We start from the raw sequence: 24879 nt of genomic DNA on the forward strand, positions 1-24879 counted from the left end.
TTAAATCCTGCATCCATTGCATTATCAAGTGCTTACGGGTTTTATCTTTAAAATGCCTGAGAAATCCCTCTCAGTTCTTATTCTCATGACCTCACATTGGATCACTGCAATATCCAACGGTCTTGCCTCTAGACCAGTGGTAGTCAATCTGGTCCCTACCGCCCACTAGTGGGCCTTCCAGCTTTCATGGTGGGCGGGAGTGGAGCAACCAAAGTATAAATAAAAAGATAGATTTAACTATAGTAAGTTGTTTTTAAAGATTGATTCTGCCAAACTTAGCGAAAATCCGACATAAAGTACTTGCTAATTAATTATTATTATATGCTTTAACTTGCTGTAACTCTGCTTTATAAATTTTATAAAGTAAAGTTACTTTCCTACTTTATAAATCACCATTACTGTGGAACCGGTGGGTGGTTAGAAAATTTTACTACTAACAGAGATACAAAGTGGGCGGTGGGTATAAAAGGTTGACCACCCCTGCTCTAGACTCTTCCTCACCCCCAGGAAAGATTCAGTGTTCCACCTCTGCCCTGTCCACAGGTCACTAGGAAATTGTGGGGGTGTGGTGAAGGGGTGCCATCTTGTTTATCCCAATGACTTTGAATTCTGCTAGTAGGATGCTAATATTATTCCATATGCAGGACAGCCTTATACAAAATGCATGAAGCAGAACTAGTGGGCAATACCGACTTTGAGATTTATTGCAAGGAATTGGCTTACACGCTTGTGGAGGCTGGTGAGGTAAGTCCAGAATTAATAGAGCAGGCTGGCTTGAAAGGAAGGTTGGAACTCTTGGGCGCAGGCTAACACTGCTGTCCACAGATATAATTTCCTTTTCAAGCCTCAGTTCTCCTTCAAAGACCTTCCAAATGGTTGAACTGGGTCCACCTAGGTAATCTAGAATCATCTCCTTCCCTTAACCATACTCTATCTGCCTACCAAAATGATCTTTCATAAAACATCTTATCTTGATAAATTATCTCATGCTTAAAATGATGGGTAAATGTTCATATAGCAAGTCCTAAAAATTTAAGATTTTAGTTAATTAAAACATAAAGATAGCTGTGATAATCTGATATAGTCAAACTATTTAAATGTGGCACACAATCATCATCTTAAATTCATCTTAAGTTTGGGGGGACAAGGCAGTGCTAATTAACACAGATTATTTTTAAGTTCACAAACCTATGATAATTTAAATTCTTTATTGTAAAATTCTTATTGTAATATTCAAATACAATTTGTATATGTTCTTAGCAAGTATCTTTTAAGTTGACCACCTAAGAATTTAAGTAGATTTTCCCTGGCCAGTTGGCCTGACATGTGGAAGTCCTGGGTTTGATTACCAGTCAGGGCACACAGGAGAAGTGACCATCTGCTTCTCCACCCCTCCCCTTCCCTCTTTTCTCTCTTCTCCTCCTGCAGCCATGTCTTGATTGGTTTGAGCAAGTTGGCTCCAGGCATTGAGGATGGCTCCATGGCCTTGCCTCAGGTACAAAAATAGCTCAGTTGCTGAGCAACAGAGCAGCAGTCCCAGATGGGCAGAGCATTGCCTGGTAGGGGGCTTGCTGGGTGGATCCCAGTTGGGGCGTATGTGGGAGTCTGTCTCTCTGCCTCCCTGCCTCTTACTTAATTAAAAATATATTTTAAATTTATGAGCAGATCTGCAAGCACCCGATTCTCATTTTCTTAGTGAAAATTTTTGGAAATGTTGTGCTATTTATTTATTTGCTTTATTTTTATGCCATGTCATTTACAAGTGCTGAACACACCATAAAAGACGTGTGTCTGCAGTCCTTCCCTAGGACATTAAATAAGCCATGTGGAAAAAGATGTATTTTAAAAGTACAATATTTTTTGTGAACATCTTTGCCTTTATTGTCTGGTTAATTGTTGATTGAATTTTCCCCAAGGCTGTGAAAATGCAACAAGAAATGATGCAGTAAAAGAAATATCAGGAAAAATGACTTGTTTTGGAAATGTTCTGTATTTGTTATGTTTTAAGAAAATAAAGCAGTGCCTTATAAGTTTCCAAAAAGATATGTATGCAGTTCTTACACCTAACCCCTTTTTACTGAGGGGTAATTTGCATACAGCCAAGTGTACAAATTTTAAGTGGTTAGTTTAATAGCTTTTGACCATATAGAAATCCCACCCAAAACCAGACTTAAAAATATTTACATCACCTCAGAAAGTTCCTTCATGCTCCTTCTCATCAATTCCGTGCCCATGCCCAGACTGTTAACTATAGACAACATCTGCCTATTGTTTGACTTTATAGATAAATCAAACACTGTGCGCTCTTTAGCGTCTAGCATCTTTCACATTACATAATGTCTGGGAGATTCTTCCATGTTGTTGTGTCTCACAGTAATTTGTTTATATTACCTGAGTATTATCTTATATAAATATATCAAAATGTCTTTATTTTCCTATTGATGAACGCTTATATTGTGTTTTTAGATTTAGAGTTTTATAAGTAAGACTACTATGAATTTTTGGGGTATGTCTTTTTGTGGATATATTTTCAGTTCTCCTAGATAAATACCTATGAACATAACTTCAGAGTCATAATGTACTTATATGTTTAACCTTGAATAAATTATAAGACAGTTCTCCAACATTGTGCTGTTTAGCACCTTAAAAAGCAGTGTATGAGATTGTTTCACATTCTTGGAAACACTTGGTATTGTTAGTCTTTTAGATTTTAACCTTTGTAAGGGATATAGAAAGGTATCTCTTTGCGGTTTTAGTTGGCATTTTTCTGATAACCAAGCATGTTGAGTACTTTTAAATGTGCTTGCTGGTCATTTATCTATCTTTTTGTGTCTATGAAGTGTCCATTCAAAATTTTCCCATTATTTTGATTTATTTGTTTGTTTTTGTTGATTTGTAGGAATTCTTTATATGTTCCAGATATAACTCTATTGTCAAACAGATGTATTACAGATATTTCTCCCAGTCTATGACTTATTTATTTTATTAATGATATTTTTCTGATGAGTAGAAATTTTTGTTAAATTTTAATTTTGTTAAAGACCAGTTTCTTTATTTGGATTTTATTATTATTATTATTATTATTATTATTATTATCAATGAGAGGAAGGGAAGCAGAGAGACAGATTTTTACATGTGCTCTGACTGGGATCCACCCAGCAAGCCCACTAGGGGGCAATGCTCTGCCTGTCTGGGGCCCCTACCTCATTGCTCAGCAACCGAGCCATTTTAGTGCTTGAGGTGAGGCCATGGAGCCATCTTCAGTGCGCAGGCCAACGTGCTCAAACCATTTGAACCATGGCTGCAGGAGGGAAGAGAGAGAGAGAGAGAGCAGAGAGAGAGAGAAAGACAGAAAGGGGAGGGGTGTAGGTGCAGATGGTAGCTTCTCCTGTGTTCCTTGACTAGAAATTGATCCTGGGATTTCCACATGTCAGACCAACACTCTACTGCTGAGCCAATCAGCCAGGGCATTAATATTTAATAAGTTCTGCAATCAAGTATGTAAGTCATCCAATTTGTTCTTCTTTATCAAGTTTGATTTGGCTGTTCTAGATCTGTGTATTTCCTCACTAATTTTAGAATCAGTTTGTCAATTTCTTAAAAAAATCATGCTGAAATTTTTATTTTTACCCCTTGTTTTAACATGGAGAAAATCTTCACAGCACTTTAAAAATATCAATCTTGTATTTTACTTATTCAACAAAATTTATTGAGCATCTATTTTCTTTTGGGAACTATTCTAGTCTGGCGTTATAACAATGAATAGAACAGTCAAAGAATTCCACCTTCACAGTGGGGTTTTTTATATAAAAGATAAATTTAAATGTCATGGACAAAAAATTATAAGAAGGCAAGGTAATAGAAAGTAATTGGTACATGTGGAGAGAGGCTATTTGAAATAGAGATGTCATGGAAAACCCTGATAATTACCTGAATTCTGAGAAGAAACCAGAACACATTAAAGGGGTGAGCCGTGCAAATATCTGGAGGCACAATATTGATAGTAGAGGGAATAGCAAAAAGATCCTGAGGTAGGAGTGTGCCTGACAAGTTCAAGGAGTGAGCAAGGAGGCCTGTGGGCAGACAGTGAGAGATGGGGAGGGTATATGCCATGGTATAGATGGACGGATGTGCGCTTAGTGAAAAGGGTGACATAATGTTTCAAAACAATGTAGAGCTGGATGTTGAGAGCCAAAAGTGGAAGCAGGGAAGCTGGTTAAGAGGAGACTGCACTGGGACCAGGCAAAAAATGATGGTGACTCTTTTCCTTGATTTTTAATTCTTAGTCTATTGATTCTTTAACAGTTTTGTATTTTGATGTTATATGCTCAATGTGCTATTTAACAAGAATTGGATCTGCCTGACCAGGCGGTGGCGCAGTGGATAGAACGTAGGACTGGGATGCAGAAGGACCCAGGTTCAAGACCCCGAGGTCGCCAGCTTGAGTGCGGGTTCATCTGGTTTGAGCAAAAAAAAGCTCACCAGCTTGGACCCAAGGTCACTGGCTTGAGCAAGGGGTTACTCGGTCTGCTGAAGGCCCGTGGTCAAGGCACATATGAGAAAGCAATCAATGAGCAACTAAGGTCTTGCAACGAAAAACTGATGATCTATGCTTCTTATCTCTCTCCTTTCCTGTCTGTCTGTCCCTATCTATTCCTCTCTCTGACTCTCTCTCTGTTCCTGTAAAAAAATAAAAAAATATTAAAAAAAGAATCAGATCTTTCCCTGTGTAAAATGGAAACTCTGTCTTAAAAATGAAACAGTAAGTGGGGTTCTAATTTTTGGGTTCTATCTCTATTGATACCACCCGTGTTTAATTTCATTCTGTTGAATTACTTAAGCATTTCTGGTTTTGTTTTGTTTTTGTATTGTTTTGAAGTGAGAAGCAGGGAGGCAGAGCAACAGACTCCTGCATGTGCCTGACCAGGATCCACCTGGCATGCCCACCAGGGGGCGATGTTCTTCTCATCTGAGGCGTTGTTCCCTTGCAACCAGAGCCATTCTAGCACCTGAGGCAGAGGCTATGGAGCCATCCTCAGTGCCTGGACCAACTTTGCTCCAATGGAACCTTGGCTGCAGGAGGGGAAGAGAGAGATAGAGAGGAAGGAGAAGGGGAAGGGTGGAGAAGCAGATGGGCACATCTCCTGTGTGCCCTGGTTGGGAATCAAACCCAGAACATCCATATGCCAGGCTGACGCTCTACCACTAAGCCAACTGGCCAGGCCCAAGCATTTCTGTTTTTCAATTATATCTCTTATTTTTGAACAATCCAAATTAGCATGTCTTAAAACTTGACCACTTGAAAATTCTCTGTGCATGTTTTTTTCTACATGTTAAGTGGTGTTGCTTGATTCTAGCCTCTTTTGGAATGCTTTTGGAAATATGGACACACGTTCAGTTCTTTTCATCTCTTTGTCCACAGTCTTGGAATGAAAGGTGTCCACAGTCAGTGAATGTTGATGTACGCTATAACATCTGTGTTTTTAATAGGTGAACTTTATAGACCAGGGGTCCCCAAACTTTTTATGCAGGGGGCCAGTTCACTGTCCCTCAGACCATTGAAGGGCCGGACTATAAAAAAAAACTATGAACAAATCCCTATGCACACTGCACATATGTTATTTTAAAGTAAAAAACAACAAAATGGGAACAAATACAATATTTAAAATAAAGAACAAGTAAATTTAAATCATCAAACTGACCAGTATTTCAATGGGAACTATGCTCTTTTCACTGACCACCAAGGAAAGAGGTGCCCCTTCAGGAAGTGCAGCGGGGGCCGGATAAATGGCCTCAGGGGGCCACATGTGGCCCGCGGGCCATAGTTTGGGGACCCCTGTTATAGACTATTGCACTCTTCTTCCTCTCATCGTTATTAGTATTATCATGTCTATCAAAGATTTCCTTGAATTAGGAATACTAGATTAGTTATGGGGTAGCAGGGAAACATTAACAAACATGGTAAATTTGATACTAGAATTTTAGCCTTAATTATTATAATCAATTCATTCTCCAATTTTATTTAATTTAGTGACAGTACATTAGTATGTTCTTGTGCTTTTAAGATGTTAAGAGTCATGATAATAGTGTGATCATAATTATGTGCATTTTATTATATTAAAGTGAAATGTTTAGCTTTATATGAATATTTTTAACAAGTTCAAAACAAAACAATTCATATCTCAACTTGAAGAGACCATTTTCCTTTATTATGTAATATTTATAAATTTAGCTATTTTCAAGGTCTAGACACCAATTTTTCTGCTTTAAATTGAACATATTACTCTTTTACTTGACATGTGAGGCATGGGAGAAAAGAAATGCTTCAAGATTTTATCAATGAAATTAGACATCAGACTAACTACTGTGGAGCTAAAAGAATTCTTTTTTTTTTTTTTTTTTTCATTTTTCTGAAGCTGGAAACGGGAAGAGACAGTCAGACAGACTCCCGCATGCGCCCGACCGGGATCCACCCGGCATGCCCACCATGGGGCGACGCTCTGCCCACCAGGGGGCGATAATCTGCCCATCCTGGGCGTCGCCATGTTGCGACCAGAGCCACTCTAGCGCCTGAAGCAGAGGCCACAGAGCCATCCCCAGCGCCCGGGCCATCCTTGCTCCAATGGAGCCCTAGCTGCGGGAGGGGAAGAGAGAGACAGAGAGGAAAGCGCGGCGGAGGGGTGGAGAAGCAAATGGGCGCTTCTTCTGTGTGCCCTGGCCGGGAATTGAACCCGGGTCCTCTGCACGCTAGGCCGACGCTCTACCGCTGAGCCAACCGGCCAGGGCTAAAAGAATTCTTTCTTCCCTATGGAGGACCAGACTCCAGCCTTGCTCCACCAGCCCAGCTCTCTGTGACGTCAAAGCCAGAGGTCCCAGGGAAGTCCCTGGGGAGGAACCTCTCACTGCCTTGCTGATGGGCAGTCCACTCCGCTATGGGTCCACACAGCCCCTTCAACCGTCTGATCACACTAGCTGATTGTTTTAAATGCTTTAAAATTTAGGGACTAAATTTATGTATGATGATGTGCAGTTAGTAATCTGCCTCCTATTTTGAGTTTCTTTGTGCTATCAGCCATGAAAAACCTAGAACTTGGTTTGTCACTCAAAAAAAAAAAACCCCACCTCAGCCCAATTAATTTTTTCCAAGCACCTGGTAACTCTAAATTTATGTATTTAAGGTCACAGTTATTAGCTAAACAAATGGAAGACACTGGGTAAAGATGTATGGTAACTCAAATAGAATATGATATTTAGAACACAATAGAAATAGTGCATTCTTTGTGGTTCTAAAGGGAAACATTACAGGGTTTAGTTGGTTTATGCTTTATATTTATTTCTTGATTTTCTTTTTCTTATTATAAAACTAACATTCTAGGCAATTTTAAAAATTGCACTGGTTTTAATAAAGTAGACGTTCTTAATTCGTTCCCTGCTGCCACAGTTAATTTGGGCAATGCCAGTCTGTTACTGTTAGAATTGCTATTCAACTAAAAATGTATTATGATCTGCTCTACACATAAAAAAAATTACATTATAATGAGAAAAACTGAGCTAAACATAATTGTGCCTACATCAGCAATTGTGACAGGAAATGTCTTCTATAATGGTGACGATTACCATATCAGTGATAACTTTACTGTATACTGTGCATTGTTTCTCCTTGTTGCCATACAGAATGTGTCCATCCATGCCAAGGAGACACAGATGCCAAGGAAAGCTAAACCCCCTCTCCTATTCCTAAAAAAACCATAAGTGATTAGAAAGGGACAGAGATGACAGTGCCAAATTCCATCCCCCAGAGCTGCACCTCCCCCCCCCCCTGCCAATTCACTTTTATACGTTTATGTACTTGCTAGATGCAATGTTTGGAAAATCTTAATGCCGCAACTGTTATGCTAACAATATCCAACCATCTCTGCTTTTAGTCAGTGACTGCTGGGTTACAGAGGCCAGGTGTCATTGCTGGGCTGGTCATCTGTGAGGCAGGTGGGCTTCACCACTTCTCTCAAGTGCAAAGAGGAAAAAGGGCCCTGGCTGGTTGGCTCAGTGGTAGAGCGTTGGCCTGGTGTGTAGGAGTCCCGGGTTCGATTCCTGGCCAGGGCACACAGGAGAAGCACCCATTTGCTTCTCCACCCCTCCCCCTCTTCTTCCTCTCTGTCTCTCTCTTCCCCTCCTGCAGCCAAGGCTCCATTGGAGCAAAGTTGGCCCCAGCGCTGAGGATGGCTCTGTGGCCTCTGCCTCAGGTGCTAGAATGGCTCTGGTCACAACAGAGCGACTCCCCAGATGGGCAGAGCATCACCCCCTGGTGGGCGTGCCAGGTGGATCCCGGTCAGGCACATGCAGGAGTCTGTCTGACTGCCTCCCCGTTTCCAACTTCAGAAAAATACAAAACGAAAAAACAAACAAACAAAGAGGAAAAAGGAAGAGAGGAGTTAGCATCACCGAGCAGTCCCTTTACTCTGTAGGGAAATTTCACAATATAGGACCCTAGATAAAGAAGCAAGATAGAAAACCCAGCAGTTACAAAACCTGCTCGTCCTCTAAGAAATTGCTCTGTGTTTCTCGCCCTTCTCTCCCTTTGATCTCAATGAAGCAACTACTTATTGGCCCTTTGCTATGTGCAAGGCTCATGGGGTCTCAAAGGGGCTGAAATAGTTCCCAGGTCTTAAAGAAGTGAGTTCGATGATAACTCAGTACTCCAATATTCACAAAAACTCTGGAAATCACGCTTGGGAAAGTGTGTGTATAGTGGCAAGTAGTTTATGGCAACTACATAAAACTACGTAGGTTAATATGAAGCAAAAACTGCTGCACGAGATTATAGAAATTGAGGTTTTAAACCCAAACAAACTACACATTCTACATTGCTTTACATACCTTTCATGTTTGTAGAGTCTGAAGAACCATCTCTCCCAGAGTGGGAATTCCCTTTATCAAAATCTAAGCCAACACCCAGTTACCCATGAATGCGGTTTTGGAAGTTGCAAATGACTGTTGATTTGTAACTCAGCTGGTTCTTGTTGGCAAGTCAAACCTCCTTAAATCTGGAATTGCTTGTATGGGACGCACAACTTCTCCCCACTCTTCATTTGTTCAAAGAAAAATGTTCCTCTAGTGTCTTATCCATGACCGTCCTTAAGAGACACAAAGCCTTTGCTGAAGTTTTGCTAGTTTTATAGATCTATGGTTCCGGCATCTAATTGCATCAGTCCAAGAAAAAGGTTTTCTCAACTCAAAAAATGATCTCTTGTGTATTTTTTTCTTTTTTTTCCCCAGCATTGATAGTTTTGACACATCTTGGGTGTATAGTCCTTACAGGGTTGTAAATGACAGTTGTGGACTTTAGAATAGGGCAGGAGATGATTTATTTAGAATCACAAGGAGGAAAAAGCCTTAAATTGAATGTTTATGTCTTTGTACCTTTCTAATAGCCTCAGTTGAGGAGAACTGGAGGAAGGAGGGTCTGCGGGTTGCGACTGGAGAAGGAGGAGGGCATGGAAGATGCTGAGTGGGTTTCTCAGCCAAGTTCTGAGCCTTAGAAGAAGCTTCTGGGTGTGGTATGAGGGTCTGGACATGGGCAGAACTGAGGCTGGCCTTGACAGTCCTTCACAAGCCGTGGTCATTAGAAACATTTCTGAGAAGCATGCATTCAACTCTGCCAAAGGGAATCCAGAGCGTGTCCCATTTTGGGCTTTCATTTAGCGGCCCAGGGTGGAGCCAAGAAGCAGGAATGAAGTATTCTGAGCTCCAAACGCAGGAAGACATTGAACATTTGTTGCATGATCAGACAAAAAACAAATTGAAATGCTCCTTCAGCTAACTGTGTGTTACTTTGAACAGAGCAAGAAATATCTCCAAGTATCTTGGTGAAACTTTGAGGAAGAAAACATGAAAAATCTTCCCAAGAAAAAGATATAACAAATTCATTGGACAGTTTGCAATACACAAAATGTCTTTGATAGTTTCTTTCTTGTATAATAAACATAAATACATGACAACTTTTGGAGCTTTCTAACTGCAACCACTCATAACATCCTGGATTGTTCTCATCTGCAAATTCTGCCAGCACAATTTTTATTTTTAAATTTTTTTTTAAATTTTTATTTTTTCATTTTTAATTTTTTTACAGGGGGAGAGAGAGAGAGAGAGTCAGGTAGAGGGATAGATAGGGACAGACAGACAGGAACGGAGAGAGATGAGAAGCATCAATCATCAGTTTTTTGTTGCAACACCTTAGTTGTTCATTGATTGCTTTCTCATATGTGCCATGACTGCGGGCCTTCAGCAGACTGAGTAACCCCCTGCTCGAGCCAGTGACCTTGGGTCCATGCTAGTGAGCTTTTTGCTCAAGCCAGATGAGCCCGCGCTCAAGCTGGCGACCCCGGGGTCTCGAACCTGGGTCCTTCCGCATCCCAGTCCGACACTCTATCCACTGCGCCACCGCCTGGTCAGGCCAGCACAGAGTTTTTAGAAACCTGTTCCCTGTAGCTATGGGTATCACTTTAATTTTAGAAAACAATTTCTGGGGAAAAAGCCATGAACAAGTCTCTTTAGCAAGCTTTGTTCATTATTGGAGCCTTTTAGTCAAGAAGAGGTAGTTGTGACTGTTCAGTCTCTGACAGATTCCTGAGTAGATGTTTTTCCCTTTCAATAAATGGAGCCTTTTGCTTTCTTTTGTGCTCTCCAACTATTATCCTTACCTTTCTTATGGCCTTTCTTCCTTTGTCTTTTTATCTTCCTGGCCTATACCTTAGTTTCAGCATTGCTTAGCCCAGCAGCCTATGAAGGTTTTACATGTTGACCACAAACTGTCGCACACAATAAGGGTCTTAGGAACTGAGACTCCATTGAATAAAGAAACAAGGAGCACTTTTCTGCTGAGTCATATTTGGTTCCTTTCCTTCCGTCTTTTTCTTAGAGAACTAAAAACTTCCTGCATTTAATTAATGAGAGTTATCTCTTCTTTTCTGTTTATTTTTATTGAACCGTCAAGCATAATCTCGTGGTTTCTAATAATACTGTTGAGGGAAATGTGGACTCACATGGCCAGATGGTAACCCTGTGGCGCTAGCTAGCATAATAGAAATGCGCACAGCAGTTGGAGGTGCCTGGGGGAGCCCATGGCCAGCATAGCTCCGTGGAGAGTGTTGACATCGGGCAGTGGCCTGGGGTGCTGAGTGGATTGAAGTTCCCCTTTGCTGTCACTCTTCATCTTTTAGGAGACCTCATCTCTCTCTCTCCAGGGACTGGCTGTGACTGCTGCTTATCTCCCTTGAGCTTTGAAGAAACTAAGCCAGACTGACTTACTCACTGTGGCGCTGAAAAGATTTGATAGCAAATATTTTCAAAATAAGTTCAAGAAGAGAAATGTCAGTTTAATTGGTACATGTCGATGCCTTAGTACTGCGTTTCCTTTCACCAGATTGCACAGACCTTGGTGAATAAGCCTCTTGCCACATCCATTCCGTTTTGTTCAACGGTAGCTTGCAGACCTACCTTTTTCTTTTGTAGTTATAGACCGAACAAATTCGTGGCACAGGTATAGTTGGAACGGCCGATGCTACTTCAGCACACATATTTATGAAGCTATTTTAAGAGTTTTAATGAACGGTACGTTCTAAGGAGCTTTGTGTCGTGCAGAAGGAAGAAGGGATGGCGCTCTGGAGAACCGCGTGCCCCTTCCAGGAGACCTGTGAGAAGGCGAGCCTGAGCAGCGGCAGCAGCGACGCCGCCAGCCTGCGGAGCGAGCTGTCCGAGAGCTCGGAGCTGCCCCCGGAAGGCTTCCCGGCCCCCTGCGGGCGGGGCGAGGACGGGGCCTGTGAGGAGGGCCTGGCTGATGACAACTTCAACTTGGAAAATATCGAGAAAGGTATCCCCGGTGGGAGGCTGTCGGCACGGAGGCCCTCCGGGGGCCTGTTTCAAGGTTCATTGGCTTATTTGTTTTTCATCCATGCGCAGATCTCTATTCAGAGCTAGACACCGAATTGGACATTTCGGATCACTCCAGCAGCTCCAGTTCAAGCCCTTTAAAAGAATCTACATTCAGTAAGTTTTCTTTACCAGTTTGGGGATTCCAACAGGTAGTAGTTTGGGAGTCAAGTAAGTGTCATCACATACATAACCCAGTGGTTGTTTTCCCTGTGCGACGCTAATTAGCACAGGTGTGGCTATCACTCTGACAGAGCCTAAAAACCAGCCAGAATTGGGGTTTTCTGTTGCCTCGGCTGTCAAATGGATGGGTCCATTATTTCTACCAGTGAATGCAGGTTCTAACTGGGGAGCAAAGATAACTATTTTGGAAAGACTCAGTAACCACAGGAATAATGGAAGTGACCTTTATGAGTCTGGTGATTAGGGGTTTGAAACTTGAAGAAGAAATTAGTATTGGTGTAGACTAAGTTTTGTACCATTTTATTTACATTAATGTAAAGTGAAATATTATTCCCAAATATTAAAGTAACATAAATACTTTGTTTAGAACTATAAAAAATTATGATATGTAAATTCAGTCCATATGTTAATCTTTACTTGTGATTTGAAACAGTAAAGAAAATAGTCAAACTGAAGTATGGGAAAGAAAAAAATAGATTAAGATAAAATGTAAAGATTCTAAGGAGAAATAGGACTCAGTTCTTGCAACAAATCTCAAACTGAAAGAAAGGATGCGATAATAGAAAATGGAAAGAAAATAATCACTCTTTTTAAAAAGTAAGTTGGGCCCTGGTCGGTTGGCTCAGTGGTAGAGTGTTGGCCTGGTATGCAGGAGTCCTGGGTTCAATTCCCAGCCAGGGCACACAGGAGAAGCGCCCATCTGCTTCTCCACCCCTCCCCCTCTTCTTTCTCTCTGTCTCTCTCTTCCCCTCCTGCAGCCAAGGCTCCATTGGAGCAAAAAGTTGGCCCGGGCACTGAGGATGGTTCTGTGGCCTCTGCCTCAGGCGCTAGAATGGCTCTGGTTGCAACAGAGCAACGCCCCAGATGGGCAGAGCATCGCCCCCTGGTGGGCATGCCAGGTGGGTCCCGGTTAGGCGCATGCGGGAGTCTGTCTGACTGCCTCCCCGTTTCCAACTTCAGAAAAATACAAAAATAAAATAAAATATTATAAATAAAAGAGTAAGTTGATGGAATATTAAATGCGGCAGATACAAATACTCTAAAATAAGTTAAGTGTAAGTAATTCTCACCGACTACTATCTCAAAAAAGAAAGTTTAACAACATAGTCTCCCTAAGGATAAAAGTCTAACCTTAAGAATTAGTTTCATTGTTCCTTTTCGAACTTAATTGGAAAATTGGTAACTAGATGTTCCAGATTTTCTGGGACAATCCCAGTTTCCAACACCCTGCTCTGTGTTTCCTGTAAATTCCAGCCTGCTAGGTAAAATGTCTTGATTTGTAATTGGGAAAACATTAATATTGTACAGTAAAGGTGTAAGGCCAGTAGCTGCGGTCACTATACAGCCGCCTGGCCCATGCAGGTTTGCATTTGAGTTGGACAGACGGTAATGAAACAACGGAGCCAAGAACGGGTAGGCCATCACCTTTAATCCTAGCTCGTACCCTGCTGGCGAGAAATACACACAGCGGGAAAACACTTCCCTTTCCATTCAGGGCTCCCAAAGCCACTGACTCATCCAAGTATTCCTAGAATCAAAGGTTACTACCTCACCAGCCTTATTCACCTCTATTCCCCATTTTCTTCTCTCTGCACAAACTCTGCACAAACTGGCTTCTCCTTCAGCACTACGCCATCTTAGCTGCCCCTCCTCTGCAATGCTGATGGCAGAATCTGAGCGAGAGTGCCCCCGGTCTGCCTCATTTTATAGTGTAGAAATTAAAGCCTTTAAGCCAATATACAAATAAGGAAGTTTCTGATACAAAGCCACTCATCTGAGGCATAAATGGGATTCCTCTTAAGAGTGCACCACCCCACATCATGCAACAGTCAAAGGGTGTGGGGAAAAGCTTAGTTTTAAGGAGATCTTAGTGTTAGAAGGATGTTGAAAAGATCTTAGTATTAAAAGGGTAGGAAAGGCTTAGTCTTAAAACTAAGCCTTAGGCTATGAGGACCTTGCTAGCTTGCAGCCTGTCTCCCACACCGAATGCAAACTATAAGTGAGCAAACATAAACATCATATTTGCAAACTTATTTGACCTACAAAAGGTATCTATGCATATGTAGCAGATTCTAAAAGCAGTTAATTACTGACTATTTTAAGATGAATTCAGTGTTGTATATCTCCAGTAACAACAGTGGAAGGGTCAGCGGGGAAGTAGGAAAGGAAAAGTTGGACCCTTAAATTTACACATGGTAACTTGCAGCCTGCTGTCTTGGCAAGGGTCTTAGGATGATTATGACATAGATATGTTACTGTTCTTTGTTCGTTATTAATAACAGAGTTTTTTTCTTAACCCCTTTTCTTTAGAACAAAGACCCTTAGACAACCTGTCAAGTAAATATTAATTTGCAACATTATATTTTAGCCGATGCTTTCATAAATGAAGACAGTATTTATAAGTACGTTCAATTGCTCAGATAATAGAATGCAGCACTTTTTAGAGCAAGCAACCAACAAACACATAAACAAAAGACTTGCAATGGGTAAATATGTAATTATTTTTATTTTCTTGTTTCAGGCATTTTAAAGAGAAGTTTTAGTGCTTCAGGGGGAGAAAGACAATCCCAAGCAAGGTATGTACACATTGTGCTCCAAGAAATATTTTTAGACTCTGTAGAGTTGAGTTATTGGTGGCTAACTTGAAACTTGATGGCCAGAAGGGGCCCTGCCTGGGCATGTGGAAATAGAGGCTGTTAGAGCCCATCATCCCAGAACTGACTGTGGTTTACCAAACAGCATACTGGGAAGAGTGCCAGGCTTGGCCCTGGATTTTAGTCTAGCTCTGGGATCTTAAGCCAATTGGTTAGTTTCTCTGAGCTCAAGGGAGGGATGGGGAGATGGCGCAGCCGTGCTTCATGAGATTGGCTAGAGCCCTGGCCCCTTATACAGTGTGTCCGTAAAGTCATGGTGCACTTTTGAACAATCACAGGAAAGCAACAAAAGATGATAGAAATGTGAAATCTGCACCAAATAAAAGGAAAACCCTCCCAGTTTCTGTAGGATGATGTGGCAGCATGTGCACATGTGCAGATGATGACATAACACCGTGTATACAGTGGAGCAGCCCACGGCCATGCCAGTCGAGATGTGGACAGTACAGAGGAAAGTTCAGTGTGTTCTGTGGCTCGTTAAATTTGAATCCGTGACCAAAGTGCAACGTGAATATCAGTGCGTTTATAACGAAGCGCCACCACATAGGAATAACATTACTCGGTGGATAAGCAGTTGAAGGAAACCGGCAGTTTGGTGGAGAAACCCCGTTCTGGTAGGCCATCAGTCAGTGACGAGTCTGTAGAGGCTATACGGGATAGCTACCTAAGGAGCCCTAACAAATCTGTGCGTGAGCCCACATCGAACTGCACTGAATAGGTATGAAACTGGGAGTTTTCCTTTTATTTGGTGCAGATTTCACATTTCTATCGTCTTTTGTTGATTTCCTGTGACCGGTCAAAAGTGCACCATGACTTTATGGACACACTATATTTGTTTTATCACAGCCTCACGGTATAGTTTTTATCCTCATGGTAAATGTGGACGACATTCCATCTACATGGGACACAAAGGAAGTGGGAAGGGGAAGTGGAGACATGCCCCTTCCTTTCAAGGACAGTGTTGTGTCCATTCCTTCTGCTCACATACCATTGGCCAGAGCTTTGTTGTATGGGCACATCTAGCTGCAAGGGACGATGGATATGTTTGGGGAATTTTGTTTTAAAAGGAAGAAATTATTTTGGGATAACTGGAAGTTTCTGCAACGATTGTTTCCAGCGCTAAGGGCTAAAAATTATTCTGTTTGGCCATCTGCAAGTCCCTGGCGACCTTTCTGGGAGCGGTTCCAGTGGTGTTGGGTGAGGCTGGTGTGAGCGGAGCCTGACTGCGGTGGTTTGAGAAGCGGCAGAGGCAGGGATGCGGGGCCTGAGCAGGACAGTGGGATGGGAACGGGCCTTCTAGGATCTGTCGCTGCAGGCCGCTTGGGGCTGAGGAGAAGCAGCCAGTGGAGAGGGGAGACGGAGGATGAAGGGAGACTTGATGGTGGGCAGTCACAGAGCAGCTTGGAGCCAGAGAACGGGCCTGGGGAAGATGAACTGACAGCCCTTTCTCTGAGTCTGAAGAAATCGAGGCAAAAGTAAAACGAAGCCATACAGCAGCAAACAGGGGTATTAAGGAACAGGATTCTTGGCTGTTTTGTGTATTGGATGATGCTGAAGGTCATTGCTAAGAGGATGGTCTAGTTTGAGGAGTGTAATCAGCTAAGAAGAACCAATATAGAGATGGGCTAGGAAGTGAGCAGAACCAGGCGGAAGAACCGCCAACCAGCTCTGCGGCTAAGGCCGTGCTCAGCGGGCTGTGGGCCGCCGTGGGCTGCTGTGGGCTGCCGTGGGCCACAGTGGGCCACAGTGGGCCGCCGTGGGCTGCCGTGGGCTGCTGTGGGCCGCCGTGGGCCGCTGTGGGCTGCCGTGGGCCACCGTGGGCCGCCGTGGGCTGCTGTGGGCTGCCGTGGGCCACTGTGGGTTGCCGTGGGCCGCCGTGGGCCGCTGTGGGCCGCCGTGGGCTGCTGTGGGCCGCTGCGGGCTGCCGTGGGCCACTGTGGGTCGCCGTGGGCTGCCGTGGGCCACTGTGGGTTGCCGTGGGCTGCCGTGGGCCACTGTGGGTTGCCGTGGGCTGCCGTGGGCCACTGTGGGTCGCCGTGGGCTGCCGTGGGCCACTGTGGGTTGCCGTGGGCTGCCGTGGGCCACTGTGGGTTGCCGTGGGCTGCCGTGGGCCACTGTGGGTCGCTGTGGGCTGCCGTGGGCCACTGTGGGTTGCCGTGGGCCGCTGTAGGCCGCCGTGGGCTGCCGTGCTCAGCGATGCCGTGGGCTGCTGTGGGCCACAGTGGGCCGCCGTGGGCTGCTGTGGGCTGCCGTGGGCTGCTGTGGGCCGCAGTGGGTCGCCGTGGGTGTGACGGAGGCCAAGGCTGGACTGTGCCTCCTAGGCCAGGCTTTGCATACAAGCAGAAGAGTCTGCCCTTTCTGACTTACACAACAGGCTGTTTCGTTCAAAAGCTTTGGAGGTCTCTTACAATTAGAAACTAAGATAATCAAGTTTAAGACCTGATACAGAAAAATTAAATTTAAAAAAAAAAACCCACAAAAGAACCCCAGCTAGGAGGCCATTCGTTCCTGAGTCTGAGAAAGGGGCACAGCCAGGCTTACAAAGGTGCTGGTGTCAGGCTACTGAGCTCCCAGCCTGTCGTCTCTGCCTCTGTGTCACCGTTCTTAGGAGTCAGTGTCCCGAGGGAAAGGCCCTGTTTCCTGCCGCAGAGCCCACTGTGCACAGGGAGACGGGGGCAGCCTTCGCCTTCAGGAGGGAATGCACGACAAAGGACAGCCTGCGATTTACGCTAAGAGAAGAGAAAATTAATAACGTCTTGACTTCTAGGTAATCCCCAGAGCTTTTCTGAATTAAAAGGGGACACTAGAAAATGCATTTCTAATTCTTCGAAAGGAATTAAATGAGGCTAAAATTATTTTCAGTCTAATTTGTTTTGCTGGGTTTCTTGGTGTATTAACGTGAAATGAAAACCCCTCTTGCAAAAACATTTAGAAGGTGAAAAAGAAGTTAGAATATAAAATCTCTTTTTATACAAAAAGAGAATAAAAGTAAATTGAAAATCAAGCCTGTAGACATTCTTGGCTATTCTGTGCCATGTGTTCAATGGTGGGACAGTTACAGTGAGACTCTCATTGGCTCCTAAAAGAAGGCCATCGGTCCCAATGATGAAAAGCCACAGGGAAACACACGCTTGATTTCAGTACAGACGGCCTGGGTAAAGAGCACACGTAGAAAGCTTATGCAGAAATGCTCAACTTCGGCCACCCCAGCTGTCAGGAGCCAATTGCTTGCTGGGGAACCCAGGCACCTCCCCTAAGAGCCTGAGATAGATTTTCTAGGGAACATAGGCCAGACAAACAGATAAAACATGAGCAAATGAAATGAAGAAGGGCAGCTCCTGCCTCCGAGGAGAAGTGTTGAATGAAGTCTCCAGGCTGCTGACAGGAAGCGTGACATTAGAAATGGAAGGCACCCTGTGGACTGAAGCCACCATCAGATAATAAAACGTGTTTTTTTAGGAATATAATTAATGGCAAGGCCAAGAGAGCACCAGGCCCCCAACTTTTTAAAAAATTAGAGTATATTTCAAAATGAATATGAAGCAATAAAAAAAGAAGCATTTGATTTTTTTTAATTAAACAAGAACATCAGAAAACCAAATGACGAGTACAAGAAAGTTGTTCTACTATGCAAATGAGATGCAAAACCAATTTTTATTTCATTGGTGAAAATGCACTATACAAAAGGTTGAAAGTACCGGAGTATCTGCACGTTCCCTGACCCCCTAATTTTTGTGAGCAGTGCATTTAGCAGAAGTCACAGGAAGCTGCAAAATACTTCCTCTGGGCTCCTGTTCTTGCCAAGTTTCTCCCCAGATCTTAGCTCTCCATCCCCAAGTCACCAAGAGCCAAACTCAAAGCTTCGATATGGGATCAGTGGCGAGAGCCCCATTCCTCGGCTTCTGTAACCGCAGCCATTCGCGAAACAGAGGTGAATCTCCAAACCCTCATCCCCAAATTTCTAGGCACCAGACCTCCCGGGCAGTGGCCCCTCCAGCAGCCACTGCCGAGCTCCCCTGGACCTGGAGAGCCTGGAGATGCCAGGGTAGCATTTTCAACATTACAGAAGTAGTCTATGGGGGACTTCTGGGTGACCCACACTTCCTAACAAATATACCTGTCATTCCCACTTAGCACAGTCACTTAGCATAATTTGCTTTTAATTAGGCCTTTTAGGATTACTAGAATGGAGATTTGATTTTCCGTCTTTGTTCTTTGCATGTGATTAGAGAGTCATAAATAAGAGTGTCACTTGGGATACTCCTGCAGATGTTTCTCAATTTGAGTGGCCACCAAGCTGCAGTCACTGCAGTCACTCATATTCTCCTGAGTGCTAACTAGTTAGTTGTCCTGAAGTGGTAGAGCCACAGGTGACTCAATCTGACTGTGATTAAGTTCCATCTAAAAAGTAACAAAAGGCAGATGAAATTAATGTAATAGTGTATATTTTTATACATATATTGCTTTTTATTTATCTTTTATTTTTTTTTATTTTTCTGAAGCTAGAAACTGGGAGAGACAGTCAGACAGACTCCTGCATGCGCCCGACCGGGATCCACCCGGCACGCCCGCCAGGGGGCGACGCTCTGCCCTCCAGAGCATCGCTCTACTGCGACCAGAGCCACTCTAGTGCCTGGAGCAGAGGCCAAGGAGCCATCCCCAGCGCCCGGGCCATCTTTGCTCCAATGGAGCCTCGGCTGCGGGAGGTGAAGAGAGAGACAGAAAGGAAGGAGAGGGGGAGGGGTGGAGAAGCAGATGGGCGCTTCTCCTGTGTGCCCTGGCCGGGAATCGAACCCGGGACTTCTGCACACCAGGCTGACGCTCTACCACTGAGCCAACCTGCCAGGGCCATATATTGCTTTTAATGAGTGAACAGAGATCATGTGATGGCCTATCTGAATAACTTCTTGAATGAAGATGTGAGAAGTTATTTTAACAGCTGTATGAGGTATAATACATACAAAATAAATTGCATATATTTAAAGGGTGCAATTTTATAATTTTGGACTATGTACAGGAAGATAGTGAACATATCCACCTAAACGTTTTTTGTGTCTGTGTACGCCCCGTTCTCCTGCTCCTCGCTCCAGATTTGCTTGCTGGACTAAGGATTAGTTTGCATTTTAGAATTTTACAGAATTGGAATGGTATGGTATATACTCTAGTCTGGTTTCTTTCAGTCAGAATAATTTTTTTGAGATTTGTCTATGTTTCATGTATCAATAGTTAATTCTTTTTTATTGTTAAGTATATATTATTCTACTGTATGGATATACCAGCATTTGCCTAGCCATTCATCTCTTAATGGACATTTGAGTTCCAATATTTGGCTATACAAATAAAGGTGAGATGAACATTTCTGTCTCTCTATGAACACATACTTTTTGTTATCAGGCTAAATACTTAGAAGGGACATGGTTAGATCATATGCTGGATTTATGCTTCACTTTTTAAGAAACTGCCAGACTGTTTTTCAGAGAGGTCATATCATCTTTCATTCCCAGTTGGAGAGATTTGAACTTCCTGTGCATATTGAGACGGTTTGAAGTGAATGATAGTGTTTGTGGAGATCATCTTCTGCTTTGATGTGTCCATCTCTGAAATCCTAAGGAGTAAATGAAATAAATACCCTTGAAATAAAATCTTTATTTTAAATGTCGGATGTTTTGTGCACATTGACAGAGACAAAAGCTGGGTGAATGTCTGTGTTAGGAGAAAGCAATTAAAAATTCAACAATGAAGACTGTATTTGAAATTGTTTGCTTTTATAATTTCAGTGATGTGAGTGATGTGAAGAATTAAGAATGGGCTTGACTTTTACCAGTTTCTAATTGGGTTTTATAGTCTCACTCAGTATATATATTGATAGTTCAAATCCAGTAAGTCATAACGTTTTATTTCAATTTACAAATTAATTATTCTTCATAGTGGAGTTTGATAGTGTACAAAAGAGCTTCAACCTCTTTCATTATCACATACATGCTGGTCCTACTAAGCTTTGGTCACTGTACTGTGACCTTCTTAAGAACATCAATTAATATATATTACTGTGTGTTGGTACATACCAGACAATGCCTGGTCATTTATTGCATTGCCTAGGGCACAGTGTACTGCACAGAGGTGCCAATCCGTACACACTTGTTAATGAACAGTTGAATTATTTTTATCTTAGCATAAATTCTGTATTTATCTCTATAATAAGACTGAAATCTCACTGACTGCTTGAATCAACAGCCTTTGCCATAGTCACAGCTTAAGGCCCCCATCCCCCTTTGCTTTAAGATTCTGTTGCTCAGGCAACAAGATTTCTCCATGCCTGCTTGCATCCTGTTGCTAAGGCAACAGGGTAGAGTTGGCAGGCTGGTTTAAGACATAAGATGTTTGCGATATAAAGGATGCCTGGCTCACAACTTCTTTGATAAATCAGTGTATGCATAATTGTATTTAGGGGTGTGCACCTGACTCTAGTCTTTGTATTGAAAGACGACCGTGGACGTTTATAACCATCCAGTATCATACATGTGGCCAGAAAGACCCTTTTGTAACCTCAGAAACTGTAGCTCTGCCTACTTTTAGCAGAAGTCTTGCTTATTTTCAATTGCAGCTATTCTCTACGCTTTACCTCTTTTTTCTAATCCATAATCTAGTTTTACTTAAATTGAGTAAATACCGCTTGATCACTGCTTTCCAGAACCAACCTGGCACAATCAAGCAATCCTGATTTATTGCCAGTAAAACCATGTTATTTCTTTTCTGCAAAAGTTCTAAACTTTCCTGGATTAGTGCTCATTTGATTCCGGCTGGTTTTGGAGTAGGAGTGAAGAACCACAGGGGAACTACACCACTTTCCCTCAGTGACACCAGCTCCATTGAGAGGTGAAAAGTTCTTGTTTGACAGCACTCAACCCTGCATAATGTTGCTTATTTACAGAGAACTTGTTTATGAATTTCACCACCTAAAGACTTTTAAGCAGTCAAATACGGCCTAGCTCTTACGGTGTGGTCACCTTAGCCACAGAAAACATTATCCGAACATTGTAAGCCAATCCTCTGATTCCATAGGGTTACATACTTCCTCTTTTAAAATATTAACTACTTTTCACAACTGGATTACATTATGTGATGTAGCTATAAGGCACCTGAATATATTTATTTGGTTCAGAGATATATAAGGTCTACCGGAAAGTTCTGTCTGTTTTTAGAATAAAACAAAATACAAATTCCTCTGACTTAATTCATGTGGCACCCATCTTGAATATTTCCACACCAATCCTATCTTCCAAATATGGTCCGAAATGGTTTGCTGAGCTGAATTAAGCCTTTCTGCGATCTCCGATGTTGTCAAAAAAGGATCTTGCTCCAACATGGTCTTAACAACATCGTCATCGATCAAAGATGGTCACCCAGAACGTGGCTTATCAGAAAGGTCAAAATCACCTGTTTTGAATTTTTCGAACCATCTTCTGCATGTCCTATCAGAAACTGTACCTTCACCAAACACTTTCAATAAATTTCTACATGCTTCTGTAGCATTTCTTCCTTATTGAAATTCGTAAAAACAGTGGCGTAAATGAACTTTATCAGTAGCCATGGGTACACTATCGCTTCACTCATAAGACTAATGTGAATCAACTTTGTTTTAGTTAATTTGCTAAGTCAGTATGTAAACATCAAGTGATAAAAATAGAGAGGTACACAGCACCAAATAAACGTGCTTACGTGTCGAAACTTGTTGTGATAGAAATGGACAGAACTTTCCGGTAGACCTTCTATTGCAAAGAATTTTATAAGATATAAAATAGAGTTCTAGAGTCTTATACCTTGTTACATTCTAGGACTCCCCTTTCCTACTACTGTGACAAAATAATTATTCAAATAACTTACCCCACACTTGAAGTAATTCAGGGAGAATTTCAGAGCTCATACGACCTCCAGACTCCTCCTTGGCTGCGTGGTTTGGGCCGGGAGTAGCAGGCTGACACATTTGGTGCTTTCCTTTCTGGTTTGACTTGAGAATTCTGAACAAATTCACGCCAGAGCTGAAGAGAGTTGGAAGTGTGATGGCCTTTCACAATCCTTTGACACCTTCTATTTCTCTGAAATTCTGTTTCATTGTCCTGAAGTACTGTTGGTGAATGCCCATTTCAAAACTTTTAGAGGACACAAGCTTTATTACATTAAACCTTTTAGTCTGCAACATTTCCGGAAGGTTTTCTCTGTGTGAAACCATTTCGGTCTATTTCACAGCTTTCTCTCTCTGGGGAAATCATCCTCTGCAGACACATGTTCTACTGGGCACACACACTCAATCTGGTTCAGTCCAGAGGCAGACTTCCCTGAGGCTCTGCATAATTTCAACCTTTTGTCCATCTGTGGACGTAACAATTGTGTGGTTCAAAGTTGTCCCTTCTGGTTATAGTGAGTCTGTTCTACCTTGAAATGTCAGATGTCATCATGATATAATTTCTAGAAAAATTAACATTTTTTTGCTATAATTAGGCAATCTTATACACTTTAAAAATGTAGGGACTATTTCTTTTATTGCCCCATCTCCAGTGTCTAGCACACTGCCTATACGTAGTGGGCACTTTATGAAAGATTTGTTGAATGAATGAATGAATTAATAAATGAATGAATGAATATGATAGTTATTTTAGAAGATTCCCTAGTTCAATAAAGAGGTATTTAGAATTATATAAAGGAGTGGCAAAGTTGGCAGCAACTCAGCTTTGTCAGGGCAGTCTATAATTCACATAGCACATTTAAAAATAGGTAATAATGGGGCCCTGGCCAGTTGGCTCAGTGGTAGAGCATCGGCCTGGCATGCAGGAGTCCTGGGTTCGATTCCCGGCCAGGGCACACAGGAGAAGCGCCCATCTGCTTCTCCACCCCTCCCCCTCTCCTTCCTCTCTGTCTCTCTCTTCCCCTCCCGCAGCCGAGGCTCCAGCTGAGCAAAGTTGGCCTGGGTGCTGAGGATGGCTCTATGGCCTCTGCCTCAGGCGCTAGAATGGCTCTGGTTGCAATAGCGTTATGCCCCAGCTGGGCAGAGCGTCGCCCCTGGTGGGCGTGCTGGGTGGATCCCGGTCAGGCACATGCAGGAGTCTGTCTGACTGCCTCCTCGTTTCCAACTTCAGAAAAATACAAAAAAAAAAAATAGGTAATAATGTTTGAAATGTTGGATTCTTCAGGACAACTGGAATAGTTAGTTAACTCAGCATGTGAGTAGTGATCAGCTTTCAAGAGTACCTCTAAACTTATGAATATGTTCCACAGTTACATTTTAATTCAGTTTTTAAGAATGGGGCCTATGAGGTATTGTGCAGATATGTGGCATGATCGTCAACCTCAGTCATACTGTTTATGAAGACAATGACCAGCACCTTCTAAAGAGGGGTCTGGAATGCACTGTTGACTATGGAGGCCACTGGCCACGTGGAACTCTTGAGCAATTGGAATATAGCTAGTGTAACTGAGGAACTGAATGTTAAATTTTATTTTAATATTAATTTAAATATAAAACTGACTGTAAAATATCTCAAGAATTTTTATATTTTGTACATATATTTGATTAAATAAGATATATTTTTAAAATTAATTTTACTCATTTATTTCCACCATTTAAAAATGTGGCTACCAGAAAATGTGATCTTCTGTTTGTGGTTTGCATTATATTTCTATTGCACAGTCAGTGCTGACCTAGTCCAGAAGGCTAAAAGGCAGGATACGCACTCGCAGTTGCTAGGATTCGTGTGTGGGCAGGGATAGGAGGTGCTGATGCTCTGCTCCTCAGCTCAGCCCTGAGGCGTCCTGCCACACGGGGGCGCTGCTGAGACTCTGCCCTCTTTGTTCTGAGAGCAGAGGCCATCCCTTTATTTCTTTATTCACGCCCCTTATCCCAGGACCAGGGGGAATATATTAACCAAACAAGGCGCGTGAGTTTCATCTACTTTTCAAGGCTCTGGAAACATGGGCTGAGAATAAAACAGAAAAAAATAATGAGACTAAGAGAGGGCCGGTTTGGTAGGGCATTAGGAGGAATGGAAAAGGATAGGGAAGGAACTCCCAGTTTGATGCAAAGATCTTGGTATTATTCTAATCCTTAAGTTAGGTGGTG

The 24879-nt window shown here is 42.6% G+C and overlaps 1 protein-coding gene across 5 annotated transcripts in view; it reads left to right on the plus strand.

The window, feature by feature from the left end:
* Positions 1–24879, plus strand: part of NEK10 (NIMA related kinase 10) — a 205801-nt gene that overhangs the window by 143677 nt on the left and 37245 nt on the right. For all 5 annotated transcript variants that reach the window (XM_066350788.1, XM_066350783.1, XM_066350785.1 and 2 more), the window contains exons 27-29: positions 11641–11869; positions 11959–12045; positions 14633–14687. In XM_066350788.1, the coding sequence (XP_066206885.1) occupies positions 11641–11869; positions 11959–12045; positions 14633–14687 (371 nt within the window). The remainder of the gene's footprint in view (positions 1–11640; positions 11870–11958; positions 12046–14632; positions 14688–24879) is intronic.

Source organism: Saccopteryx leptura, chromosome 10, assembly GCF_036850995.1.
Source record: "Saccopteryx leptura isolate mSacLep1 chromosome 10, mSacLep1_pri_phased_curated, whole genome shotgun sequence".
NCBI lineage: Eukaryota > Metazoa > Chordata > Mammalia > Chiroptera > Emballonuridae > Saccopteryx > Saccopteryx leptura.